We start from the raw sequence: 12,183 nt of genomic DNA on the forward strand, positions 1-12,183 counted from the left end.
ACCAATAAAATAATTTCAAATTTGATGAGATATGGTGAGAGATATCCTGGTTGACAGTATAAATTTATCCAGGATTTATTATATTAATATTTTTTTTTAGTTTTTAATTTATTTTTGATTAAGAAACAAGAATATTTTATTAATAAATGGTGCGGGTTCAATTCTATTTACTCCCTTCATTCTTTTTTCCATGATTCGAGGGCCGTTAGGCGTATTTCTCAAACGTAAAATGACTTCCTTGTGATGTATTTGAATATATTCAGGGATTTATGAAATTTTCAAGATATGTCTTGATCTCTCTATGAATATTCTTGGATTTTATCGGATATTTGAGATGTGTCTTGATCTCTTTGTGAATATCTCTGAAATTTATGGGATATGCCTTGATTTCTCTGAGTATATGCCTGAAATTGATAGGACATTCGAGATTTTTTTCAGTGTTTAAATGGCCTAAATAATACGCAAGTTTCTACCTAGTCCCCAGATATGATTATTTAATTTAATAAAATAATATTGCGACTTTGGGAACTTTGTCCCCCTTTTTTTGTTTTGTCCTTTTTCCCTTAGACGATACTTAAACCCTTGTAATCTTATCCCTAATTGTGTATTATCATTGAAAATCTCGTAAAATCATTTTGTTCTTTCTCTTTGATCGAAGCAATAAACTTCAATTTTAGATCAGAATTGAGATGGATTCCGGTGATTGGCGCACTCCCCAATCTCGTCAAAGGATTGTCAACAACATGTAAACTTTTTTTTTTTTATTTTTTTTTTTAATTTTGCACATTTTTCTTTTAGCGTTAATGGTAAAAAACACACTGAATTATCCTTTTTTTGCCGTTTCACCCCTTTTTTTTCCCCTTTATCTACCTTAATTAACTATCATCATCTATTTAAAATACACCAAACTATCAATTAGAAAAAAAAAAAAAAGGAACAACTTAGAGTTAGCGGTATGAAATTCGCTAAAAAGTGATAATTCAGGTGTGTTTTTGATCATTATTTCATTCTTTTAGGAGTTTGGATTACAAATTTAGGTTTCCTTTATGTTTAATTGGAAGCTTAAGCCCTAGATGTTTCCAGTGTAATGAACTTAAACAATTCACTATATGAAAATGGCAAGTCTATTGACTGACAAACGATAGTGACAACAGTTAAAGAATTCGAATTGAAATTACGACAAGTAGTCAGCTAAACAAAGATCAATCCAACAACATAAATGAAATTGCAGAATAGGAAACTAATCAACTAAGGACAATTCGATCAGATTTCATTCGAGCTCACATCCAATCACCAGCATCTAAGTTGCTTGACTCGCGTGCTGGTGCGGATCTAGAGGTCGAATCCTTCATGATCTAAAATTTAAGATACTGGGGTATGTAGGTAGTAGCCGAATGGTCTCCGTATCAGTAGTGTTAGGTAATAATCGCGTAGTTTCTTTTTTTCAATGTGTAGTACCATCTATTGCCCCATTTGCTTTTTATCTTTGCTATTTCGTTGCCACATTTTTCTTGATATCATGCTTTTCACCTTGTTATTTGTTGTTACATCACTATCTATTCTTTCAAGCCGAGGGTCTATCGGAAACACCTCTCTAGCTCCCACAAAGATAAGAGTAAGGTCTGCGTACATCCTACCCTTCCAGACCCTACTTATGGGATTATACTGGGTATGAATATATATGGATCCAGGTATGAATATGGGTGTGGAAATTCGGCTGAAAGTTAATTCAAATATCTAAAAATAAAGTTATATGTCTAAATTATTAGACATTATGTGTAAAACTTACAAGTTATTCCAAGGAGAAAATATTGATCAAGAGGATAATCCCAAGGAGATATAAGGAAAAGGACTAACATAGAAGTTTTTATATACAAAGTATTTCATTTCCTTCAATTTCACCTTGTCTCGAATTTCTCGATTTCAGTCAAAGTACCCAAAATCGGTTGACCAGATCCAGTACGGATACTACACCCAAACCCACATCGTGGCGACACAGGTGCGGCTCCAAATGTGAAGAGTCCGAGCAACTTAGATAAGCATGAAATTATTGATTCAATGAGTGAGATTTTTGAGTAACAGGGAATTGAGAATAAGAGAAGATGAACTAAGGATAGGGAGAAGAATTAGAATAACAGTCTAGCCCACTAGTGATATTGTCCGCTTTGGGCCTAAACCCGCATGACTTTAAAACGCGTCACGAGGGTGTAAGACCTGGTTACTTATATACCCAGTATCTCTCCTGTGTTTTGCCGATATGGAACTCTTCTCCTAAGCTAGGGTGTCACATATCGGGGCCAAAAGAGAGATTGGAAATGTTGAAGTGGGTGACCATCTCATCTCAAAGTTTAAGCTCTTATAGAGAGCACACTTTTTTATTTTAATCATATTCTCAACCGGCCCCCTCACGTGCGGGCCTGATTCTTCTTCATGGGCCAAGCATGTGGAAATTCTTTTGGTGGGTGATGGTGAGATTTGAATCCAGGACATCTGTCTACTCTGATGCCATATAAAGAAATGGATCTTGAGCCTAACTCAACCCCAAAAGCTAGCTCATGAGGGAAGTATTGCCCAAGTTCATATAAGGAGACCACGCATCCCTTTTTCATCTGATGTGGGACCCGTCAACTCAAAAGAGAGGAGAAGAGTGCACAAGAAAGCGTACCAGAATTCTTCACACCCCCCACACCGAATTTGGATGCATTTATAATCCAGCTAGGCAAATGACAATCCTTCCTTTCCTCTAGTCTGGATCGTCCCTTTTATTGAATTATTGTTAATAGTAGTTAAATCCCTTCCTCCAAACGATGTCGCTCTTGTTAATTGCCTCTTTCCCCTTTCGAGCCCAGGATGTTACATTCAAGGAACTAGTTCAAGTGGAAAACCTACTTCTACCTTCTCCATTTTACCTTTTTTTCTTTTTAGATGCTGTTACTGATATTGTTTTTAGAGAAACAAAGTTTTAGTCTTTCACAGCAGGGTGTAATGTCAAGTTAGTTTTAACTTTTAAGAAGCCTTTATCTAGATTGTGCTCTAATCAAACCTTTAAGCTGATTTTTGTTGTTGATATGGCTGTTTAGAATGGAGACCTTATACGGGCGTCTTCCTATATCTGGGGAAGAAGAAGTAGAGGAGTGTAAGAAAATAGCAGTGAGGTTCGAGGAAGAGATCTATACTGCTGCGACAAATCAGGTATGCACTCTAAACTCGTTTCTATTTGTTTGAATGATGCAAGTTGTTTTCCATTTCGTTGACGTTGTTATTCCAGCTTGTTTGTATTCGTTTTTCCAGTCACCTAGACATATTGTATGCATTTTAAGTTAAACTTATCTAATATTGCAGCAAGATTATCTGCGGAAACTATCTTTAAAGATGCTGCCCATGGATACAACTCAAAATCCTATTACCAATTCTTTACATCCCAATGCTTCCAGTAGTGGTCCGAATGCCCATGGCCAAGGTCAGCAATGAAAGTTTGTAGTTTGTTTTTCACTTTTTCACTTGGAATTAAGAAAATGATCCTATCATTTTTAATGGTTTTTTCATTTGTTTGTTTTCAAATTTCCTATGTGCCGTTGTAGATAGCATTGACCTCAGGGATTTCTCGGCTATAAATAAGGGTAAGAAAATAATGAAATTTTTAAAATTAATTGTAACTAGTAACTACAATATTACCAACACAGAATGCATTTACAAATGGTAATCAAAATTTCGTGTTGGGGGGTTCGTACTTTTTATAATAGTATAGATTAAAAGATGAAAATATTAGTATACATTACCAAATGCATAATGCCCTATCAATACCCTAGTGTAAAGTGGTAAACTTAGCTTTGTTAGACAAGTACATTTAGAGGGCAATTAAAATGTATTAATATACCTGAAATATCTAATGTTTTCCCAAAATTTGCCTGAAATTTAATGCTGTAAGGAATCAAGTTCTTTAATTATTTGTGCTATTTTATCTGTAGCATCTTTAGACTCTACAGCTCAGATGGGAAATGCAAATGCAGCTGATTGGCAGGAAGAAGTTTACCAAAAGGTATTTTTTGCAATGGTATTTTTATTACATATGTAGATTTTGATGAACTGCCTGATTATAACAATTCATGGTCGTATCCCTTCCTGCAAGGTGCTTTATGTATTCCATTTCTTAAGAGGAAATAGAAATTGAGCATGTTAATGGGTAACTTGTGAGAAACTACACCTCAATCCCAAGCAAGTTGAGGTCGGGATGTGAATCCTCACTGTGAATGGTGCCTTGTTTAAGCCTGTATCTGTCCAATATTATCAACGATAAAAAATTAGTTTCACAACCATTAACATAATTGAGAAGTGAAGTATTTTTTTAATATATCAGTTGATTACAGGAAATTAGTTGTTGAATGCTGTGATCTATTATCTAAATTGATGAGGTAATATGTCTATGAGTTCGGGTCAAAGTCTTCATGGCATGTCACCAGTTTGCTTTATTCCCAGGAACTAAAATCTTTAATTGCTAGCTTGAAGGATAAACCTATTTGTGCAAGAAGTATGGACCTGAATATATGGCTATAAGAAGATGTTACTCTGTGAAAAGACACCCGTTCATCTGTACTAGTTGCTATACTTCTTCTGTTTCTTTTTTGTGATAGAAAAATTCAATGCTTCCGTCTTTGGAACTTGGTGGGTAACATGCCCGCCCCTCTATCCTTCTATACTTACATCTTCGACTTGGTTTACTAGCTAGGAATAAGTTGGAATACTTTGGGTTCTCCAAGAATAAACATATAACATTAATGTACTGTATGCTCCATTACATCATTCTTTACTTGTGAAGCCAACTATATTGTTATTATTTCATTGTTTACTCTCTTTTGCTTCATTGATGCTAATCAGTTGTAGTCTTCCTCTTCTACTTCACTTTTAACCTTTTTATCTGGAAGGTTCTTTCATGAAGATTCTCTACTTTGTTATCTACTGCATCGTACAGTTGGATCTGATTATCACATATCCATATGGGAATGCAGTCTTGACATTTCCGCATTTGACTTAAATAAAAAATTTGTAATGCAGATCAAGTCTATGAGGGAGATGTATTTATCAGAGCTCAATGATCTATACGAGAAAATTGCTTCTAAAATTCAGCAGGTATGTTTCTTAGCTAAGTTTGCATTGATGCCAAGAGAACGTAGGTCCTTGATATAATTATTGTTAATGGATTTTAAGTCTAACTCAGCTCTTTTATGCCAAGGAATTTTTATGATATTTGTCTTTTTTTAGAAGTCCAATGTTCATATAGCAATGAGAGCCTTACAATTTTTTAGAAGTCCAATATCTGTATAGTGGTGCTAGCCTCGCAACTGTTTTATAGTTATTGCCTTTCACTTTGATCTCTTACTGCCCCTGTAACACTCTTCCATTTCAATTATTGTATTTTAATTTTTGAATAAATTTCATCATTCATGCCATTTTTCTGAAAAATTAAGTACAAATATCTGAATTGGCTGCTCACGCGCTACAATCTTGTTTAATCTCATGTCCTATCATTTCTTATGGGGATACTTGTCATGCTATATTCTCTCTTTTGTTAATACCATTGCCCTCAAAGCGCTTCACCATAGTTTCAAATTTTGATAACTCCCTTGCTCGTTTCGTCAATTAACATACTGTCATTTGCAAATAGCATGCACCATGGTGCTTTATCTTGTATTCTATTGGTTTGCTCATCCATAATTAGGTAAACAGGTACTGGTTTCAAATTCCTTGGATAAACCTTTGGTTTTTGCGTTATGTCATAACCTAACTCGATTCATGAAATTATATTTTATTTAAAATAGAGTGTGCGATGATAGCCTTTTCACATAAAGCATCATATTTCATCTTTCCAAACCATGGAGTATATCATCACAAGGGGGCCTTAGCGACCAAACATCAATCATAAGCATAACGATAATATGCAAGTCATTCACAAGCCACATGAATACCCATACCCCAATTTATATAGCAACCTATCTATTTAGCCTTGATGACACGAAGAAGAAAATAATAAATGCAAATGTAACAACCTTTGCACAGATATGAAACGGGCTACACAAAAAGCAGTAGATGGAACGGGACCCTAACTCTCTTATGTTAGTCTCGGCACTTGTATCTGTGATAGAAAAATCACAGGAAAAGAGAGTCTTGAGTACAAATCAATTTGTACTCACTATGCGTCATTGCCAAACCACATCATGGAGGAGGACGAGTTATACAAAATTAATATGCATGAGTGAGATCATTAATACTTTTCTAGATTTATCATTTAATATGATTGCAAAGATTTCATTTGACAACATAAGGACTTTGATCACAATACTCATTAACATAAGTGCACCCAAGGGTGTGTTCTAGTGGTCAGTGAAGTGGGTTGAGCACCATGAAGTCTCAGGTTTAATCCTAGTAGAGACAAAACGCTAGGTGTTCTTCCCATCTGTTGTAACATTGGTGGACAGAGTTACCTGGTACCTGCTGGTGGTGGCGGTGACAGATATCCCGTTGAATTAGTCAAGATGTACGCAAGCTGGCCCGGATACCGCGGTTATCCAAAAAAAAAAAAAAAAAAACTTTAACATAAGCACCAAGCACAATATCCGGTGGCTCAAATGATATAGAATACAGTTACCAATTTCAAAAAAAAAAAAAAAAAAAATCCGGTGGCTCATCATTATTCACAACAAACAATGATGGAATACGTCGAAACGCCATCCACGACCATTGGGGTCACTATACCGATGATTGTTCATTCGTACATATATTTTATGATATTTCTATAGTTGATGTACAAACTGCTAGAGATGCCCATAGTTAATCCTAGAACATTATCTAACCGAGAGTTGCTGCAGAAAGCTCAAAACTCAAAACTCTAAATTCTCATTTTTGCATCTTTAGTCCTTCCCTGTCATCTTGAGCAACAGTATTTTCATTGTTGGAATATAGTGCAGTGTGGTTAATTTTTCTTTGTTCCGTACATCTTCATCATTTTATAATGTTGAAGTATTATATGAATTATGATTGAGTGGAGGTGGTGGTGTGGGCACCATAGAAGGAGTTATTTGCACATATCTGGTTAGTCACTGTTATAAAGATGTGACTTTGATGTTAGTCTCTTTTCCTTTATTGAAAGGGATTAAGGCCTCCCTAATTTTCGGGCAATGGCTTGATATATCTGAGTTTTAAAAGCACTTGTGTCAACATTTTGTTGAAACGTAGAGTGTCGGCTAGTGTGTGTGTGTCTTTTTTTTCCCGGAGGAAGGCAACATATGTGTTCGGCTATGTTATTTGTCTCTTTATGCCTTTCCTTAAGTTTTCCTCCCTTTTTCTTGGCCGTGAGGGGTACTTAAAGCATGACTATTAAAAGTTTGCAAAGGGCACGAAATAGGGCTGTGACAAAATTGATTTCTTTTTGATTTTATGCATGACTTTCTTCCTCAGCGTCCTCAACATGAGCACATTGAAAAGCTCAAGACGTTCAAGATGACTCTGGAACGCATTGTGCTTTTTTTGCGGCTTAACAAGCATGATATTTATCCTATTCACAAGGAGAAACTGCTTTCTGTTGAGAAGCACATAAGTTTTTTTCTTAGTTCCAATAGGCCACACAGGCCTGCATCTTCTCCACTGCAGGTGCAGGGGCAACTACCTCAGCCTTCCATGCATACAAGTCAGGTATGCAGTCTGAACTTGTTTCAAGTTGTTTGGATAATTCAATTGTTTTCCACCTTGTTGAAGTTGTTTTCCTGCTTGTCTTAACATGCATCTACATTTCTGGTAATTGCTTTTATCAAACCTTGTCATGCAACAATCTGAAATTAAGGAGAGGTTTTCTTTTTGGGTGGGTGGGGGGTCGGGTTTGATGACGTCGGACATTATTGTCCGATTATAAATCTCTTTAAGTTATGAATAATCTCTCATCGTGTTTAATATTAATGAGCTCTTGCAATTTATTAATCTCTCAAGTTACTAATGATCTCTTGTGTTTTATATAATGTTCTCTTGGTTTTGTTCTAAGTTTTTTTTTTAATGTGTAAAGTTAATGATCTCTTGCACTTTTCTCTTAAGTTACTAATTATGTCTTGCACGTTATATAATGTCCTACACAGGCACAAAATACATATGCAGGTCAGACGTCTATGATGGGTTCCGGTCAGCAAGATATTGCTTCTGAGTTTGATAGACTTCTGAGTTTGGTAGATTAGATGGTAGTTCTGATGGATTAAGTTATGCACGGATGATTTTGGTAGTTTTGGTGTTGCTACTTTTGGTATTGATACGTTGGGTTCTAGTTTTGATGGATCGAGTTCTGGTACTAAACTCGATGAACATTTAGCGTGTGCATGGGCGGATTTACATGGAGGGATATGGGTTCACATGAACCCATGCACCCCTCCCTAGATTATGTAAAGTGCTGCAATTATTCTGATAAATTATTTAAATTTTATGTGGGAACCGATGCTAAAGAGCATATCTTGGTCCATTGATTGATGGTCGTGTGCACCATTGTTAACCAGGTCTTGGATTCGAATACCATCCCCTCTCATATCATTGAACTCATATTTTTCTGTTGCTTTTTTGTTTTATTGTCTTTTTGGTCTTTTGTGTTTCTCTTTTACCTTTTCTTTCTTTCCCCTTTTAGTTCCTGTTTTGATGCTTTTTTTTTTTTTTTTTCCTTTCGTGATATTTCTCTTTTCTTTTCCTTTTTTGCTTTTCTTTCTTTTCTTTTTTGTTCATTCTTGAGTATTAAAATCCTTTCAAAAAAAAAAAAAAAAAAAAGGAAATATCCACCTCCGCCCAGTTGTTTTCTCTGTCAAAATCTTTAGTAGACTTTTTCTCAATGTTTTTATGGTCTCTCTTTTCTTCAATTTTTTTCTTTGATTCGTAAAGTGCGTTTTATAAAAAATGATAGTACTATTATTAATTGCTTTCAAATATAAGAGGTCATTAAGAACAATTAAAAGCTGAATCTTTGTGATAATAATAGTATTAACTATAGTTTACTTGTCAAGTCGTTGCCATGACACAATTTTATGGCATTAAACGTAACGATAGTACAGTGCACCTATATATGCTCCTAAAATCCATGTTACGCCTCTGAGGGCATGTTGGGGAATGATTAGAGAAAATTGAAACTCATTCGAAGAAGGTGGAGACATTGTTGACTAAATTAACAAAAGCATGAATTATTTGATAAAGATATGAAAAGTTAACTATGTGCCTCACACAACTGACATTAGTTGTGTGATTTTTTTTTTTTTGTGAGATTAAAAAGTGGATCCACATCTTAGATCCACAAATTTTGAGTTCACTTTTTTGTCTTACAGAAAAGAGCCTCACACAACTAATGTCCGTTGTGTAAGGCACATTTTAAAATTTTCCGGAGATGATCACACAATCATGCCAACATCGATGATTTGAAAGAGAAGTTTTTCCTGTTGTTATATCAGCATTGACAATTGGGAAGAGATGTATTAGGAATGGTTATCAAAATTAGCGTGCAGTTTAACTCTCAAAAAGTAAAATGTGACAAGTAAAAGTGAACGGAGAGAGTACATAACAATCTAAATGCGAGTAATATTTGTTTTTTTTTATTTATTATTTGTTCAAGTTTTTATGAACAGATTTATTCGATACCCGTATTATTTGTAAATGGTACTCATGTATTTCGCAGTATTAGTCAAGGTTCACACGGTGTCCCAACACCATAGTATTTATAACTAGTCTGCGAAATCAGATGATTCGAGTAAAACGTTGCACAATCTATCCACTCAAACTAAATGATTATTTCTCCATCCTCCAGCCTTCAAGGTATGAATGAACTAGTTGTCAATTGGATGATTAATTAACTATAGTACTACTTAAATTAAATAGAAGTGGTCAATTCGGGTCGGGCCAGATGTACAAATGTTACTTCACAGAGTACAATCTAAGTCGGTCACCTCAGCCCGTTCACATTAAATCCATACCAAAATACATTCTGAATGAAGCCATTTCCCATTTGTCAAGTTGGATTAGTTGACCAGTCTTGGTAATCTCTCAAATCTTGTAAAGACAATTTGCTGCCGGTAAAACATGGAAGTTTGGTAGGTGCAGTCATGAGTTTGAAGCTGGAGAAAGTGGATTTCTCAGTTTTATATAAAAGAAGCATATATTTTGGGCCTATATGTATTAGCAAAATTCATATCATTTTTTTGCGCGGAGTGCCCTTCTTTTGGGGTGGTCTTTAAATTTTGCCCCTCATATTTATGGTCTTTAAATTATGCCCTCATATTCTTTGGTCTTTAATTTTTGCCCTTCGCATTGCAACTTTGAGCTTTCGCGTCGAAATCATGAGGTTCGAGTTCGAACCCCGCTCAAGCATAAATTAAAAAAAAATCGCAAGACAAGATTTGGGTCACGTGTATGCGGACCGGCATACTTTTGTTAAGGAATTACAAATTTTATGTCGGACCCGCATACTCATGCCTTATGGGCGGACTTGGCATAAGTATGCGGATCCGCATAACTTTGATAATTCCTTCACAAAGTTATGCGGTGGGGGCATACTTTTAACGGGCAAACTTTTATGCCGGACCGGATAACTTTGTGAAGGAATTATCAAAGTTATGCGGATCCGGATACTTATGCCAAGTCCGCCCATAAGGCATAAGTATGCGGTCCGTATAACTTTGATAATTCCTTCACAAAGTTATGCGGTGGGCATACTTTTAATGGGCAAATTTTTATGCCGGATTCGCATATCTTTGTGAAGGAATTATCAAAGTTATGCGGACCCGCATATACTTATGCCAAGTTTGCCCACAAGGCATAAGTATGCCGGTCCCATAACTTTGTAATTCCTTCACAAGTATATGCTTAGTCGCGATAGCGAAATTTAAACTCTGCCTTGCGAATTTTTTTTAAAATTTTGACTGCGCGTGGGTTCGAACCTGAAACCTATGGGTGTTAGCCGAAGGGCAAAATTTAAACATTTCAAATATGAGGGGCAAAATTTAAAGACCACCCCAAAAGAAGGGCAATTCGCGAATTGCCCAAGAATACCAATGGAAGAAAAGAGGAAAAAAATGCTTACCAAGTGATCAACTCCTCAATTTCATTATTAAATATTAATAATCGCATCCTTCTTTTTCTCACAAATAATTTAATTTGTCAAAAATCATGTGATCTTTAATTAATTGAGTAAGAGAATTTTCTTTTAAGACAGCATCAATGAGTTATTGACAGACTAAATTAATTCTTAAACTTTATTTCAATGAATTCAATTTTCTTTTTTTTTTTAAAAAAATTCATCTAAACCTAAGCTTTAATCTCCATATTTGTTTTAGCATAAATCATGGTCACATGAAATTATGAGTAGTTACTCAATAAATACCAAAACATGCTATTCCTACCTCTAATTAGAAATTAAATGTTCATAAATTCATAAAATATTAAAACGTCCTTTTCAACTTATGATTATAGCCAGTTTTAAATTATTTTGTATACTTTAAATTATGTTACTAAACATCAAGTTATCTATGTGATACCTGTTTATTCCTAGCAAACTTGTTTTCTTATAACGATTCTTTTAATAAATTATCTAATTAGCAATAAAAAAAAAACTTAACTCATGAATAATACATTATTAAGAAGCGATCATCTTAAAAGAGTTGTGCCTAAGGAATGTACACAAATTATTATTTTCAATTAAAATCATTATAAAATGCATTATTATCTTGATCTTAAATTCGAACACAGCACGGGCATCACTGGACTAGTAGTAGACAATAAGTATCAAAACTAAACAAACATCACGAATATGTTTATACTTTATACCAACCTATTTTATCTCTAAAACTAAAAATTAGTACTCCCTCCGTTCACTTTTACTTAACATATCAAGGAATTTTTTTTTTTTTTATTTTACCCTTAACATTAATTATTCATTTCTAAATTATTCTCCAAGTTCATTGAGACTATACACCAATTAATATATATATTATAATAAAATATAAACTTTATTTATTAATTTTTAAGAACGTGTAAAGTTAAAAATGGATAAGTAAAAGCGATTGGAGGGAGTACAAACTAGAGTGATTTGAAAGACTTATAAGGGTAGTTTTGTACATCTAGTTTCAAGAGGACAACTTCCAGACAGTTCGATATATTCCATATTTCCCCTACTCCTAA

At 34.7% G+C, this 12,183-nt stretch overlaps 1 protein-coding gene across 3 annotated transcripts; it reads left to right on the forward strand.

The window, feature by feature from the left end:
- The first annotated feature begins 546 nt into the window (after positions 1-546).
- On the forward strand, positions 547-8,468 carry LOC132060262 (mediator of RNA polymerase II transcription subunit 15a-like). 3 transcript variants are annotated; one of them, XM_059453209.1, is made up of 8 exons: positions 547-745; positions 3,081-3,192; positions 3,343-3,460; positions 3,582-3,620; positions 3,969-4,039; positions 5,053-5,127; positions 7,453-7,686; positions 8,121-8,468. In XM_059453209.1, exons 1-8 carry the CDS (start codon positions 690-692, stop codon positions 8,214-8,216), a joined length of 801 nt encoding a protein of 266 aa, XP_059309192.1. In that variant the 5' UTR covers positions 547-689; the 3' UTR covers positions 8,217-8,468. The 3 variants fall into 3 exon arrangements, with proteins under 3 accessions (XP_059309192.1, XP_059309194.1, XP_059309195.1); XM_059453211.1 differs by lacking the exon at positions 3,582-3,620 and having other exon boundaries at positions 548-745; XM_059453212.1 differs by lacking the exon at positions 3,582-3,620 and having other exon boundaries at positions 548-745; positions 3,978-4,039.
- Positions 8,469-12,183: the final 3,715 nt, after the last annotated feature.

This window comes from Lycium ferocissimum, chromosome 6 (genome assembly GCF_029784015.1).
Source record: "Lycium ferocissimum isolate CSIRO_LF1 chromosome 6, AGI_CSIRO_Lferr_CH_V1, whole genome shotgun sequence".
In the NCBI taxonomy this organism is placed as follows: domain Eukaryota; kingdom Viridiplantae; phylum Streptophyta; class Magnoliopsida; order Solanales; family Solanaceae; genus Lycium; species Lycium ferocissimum.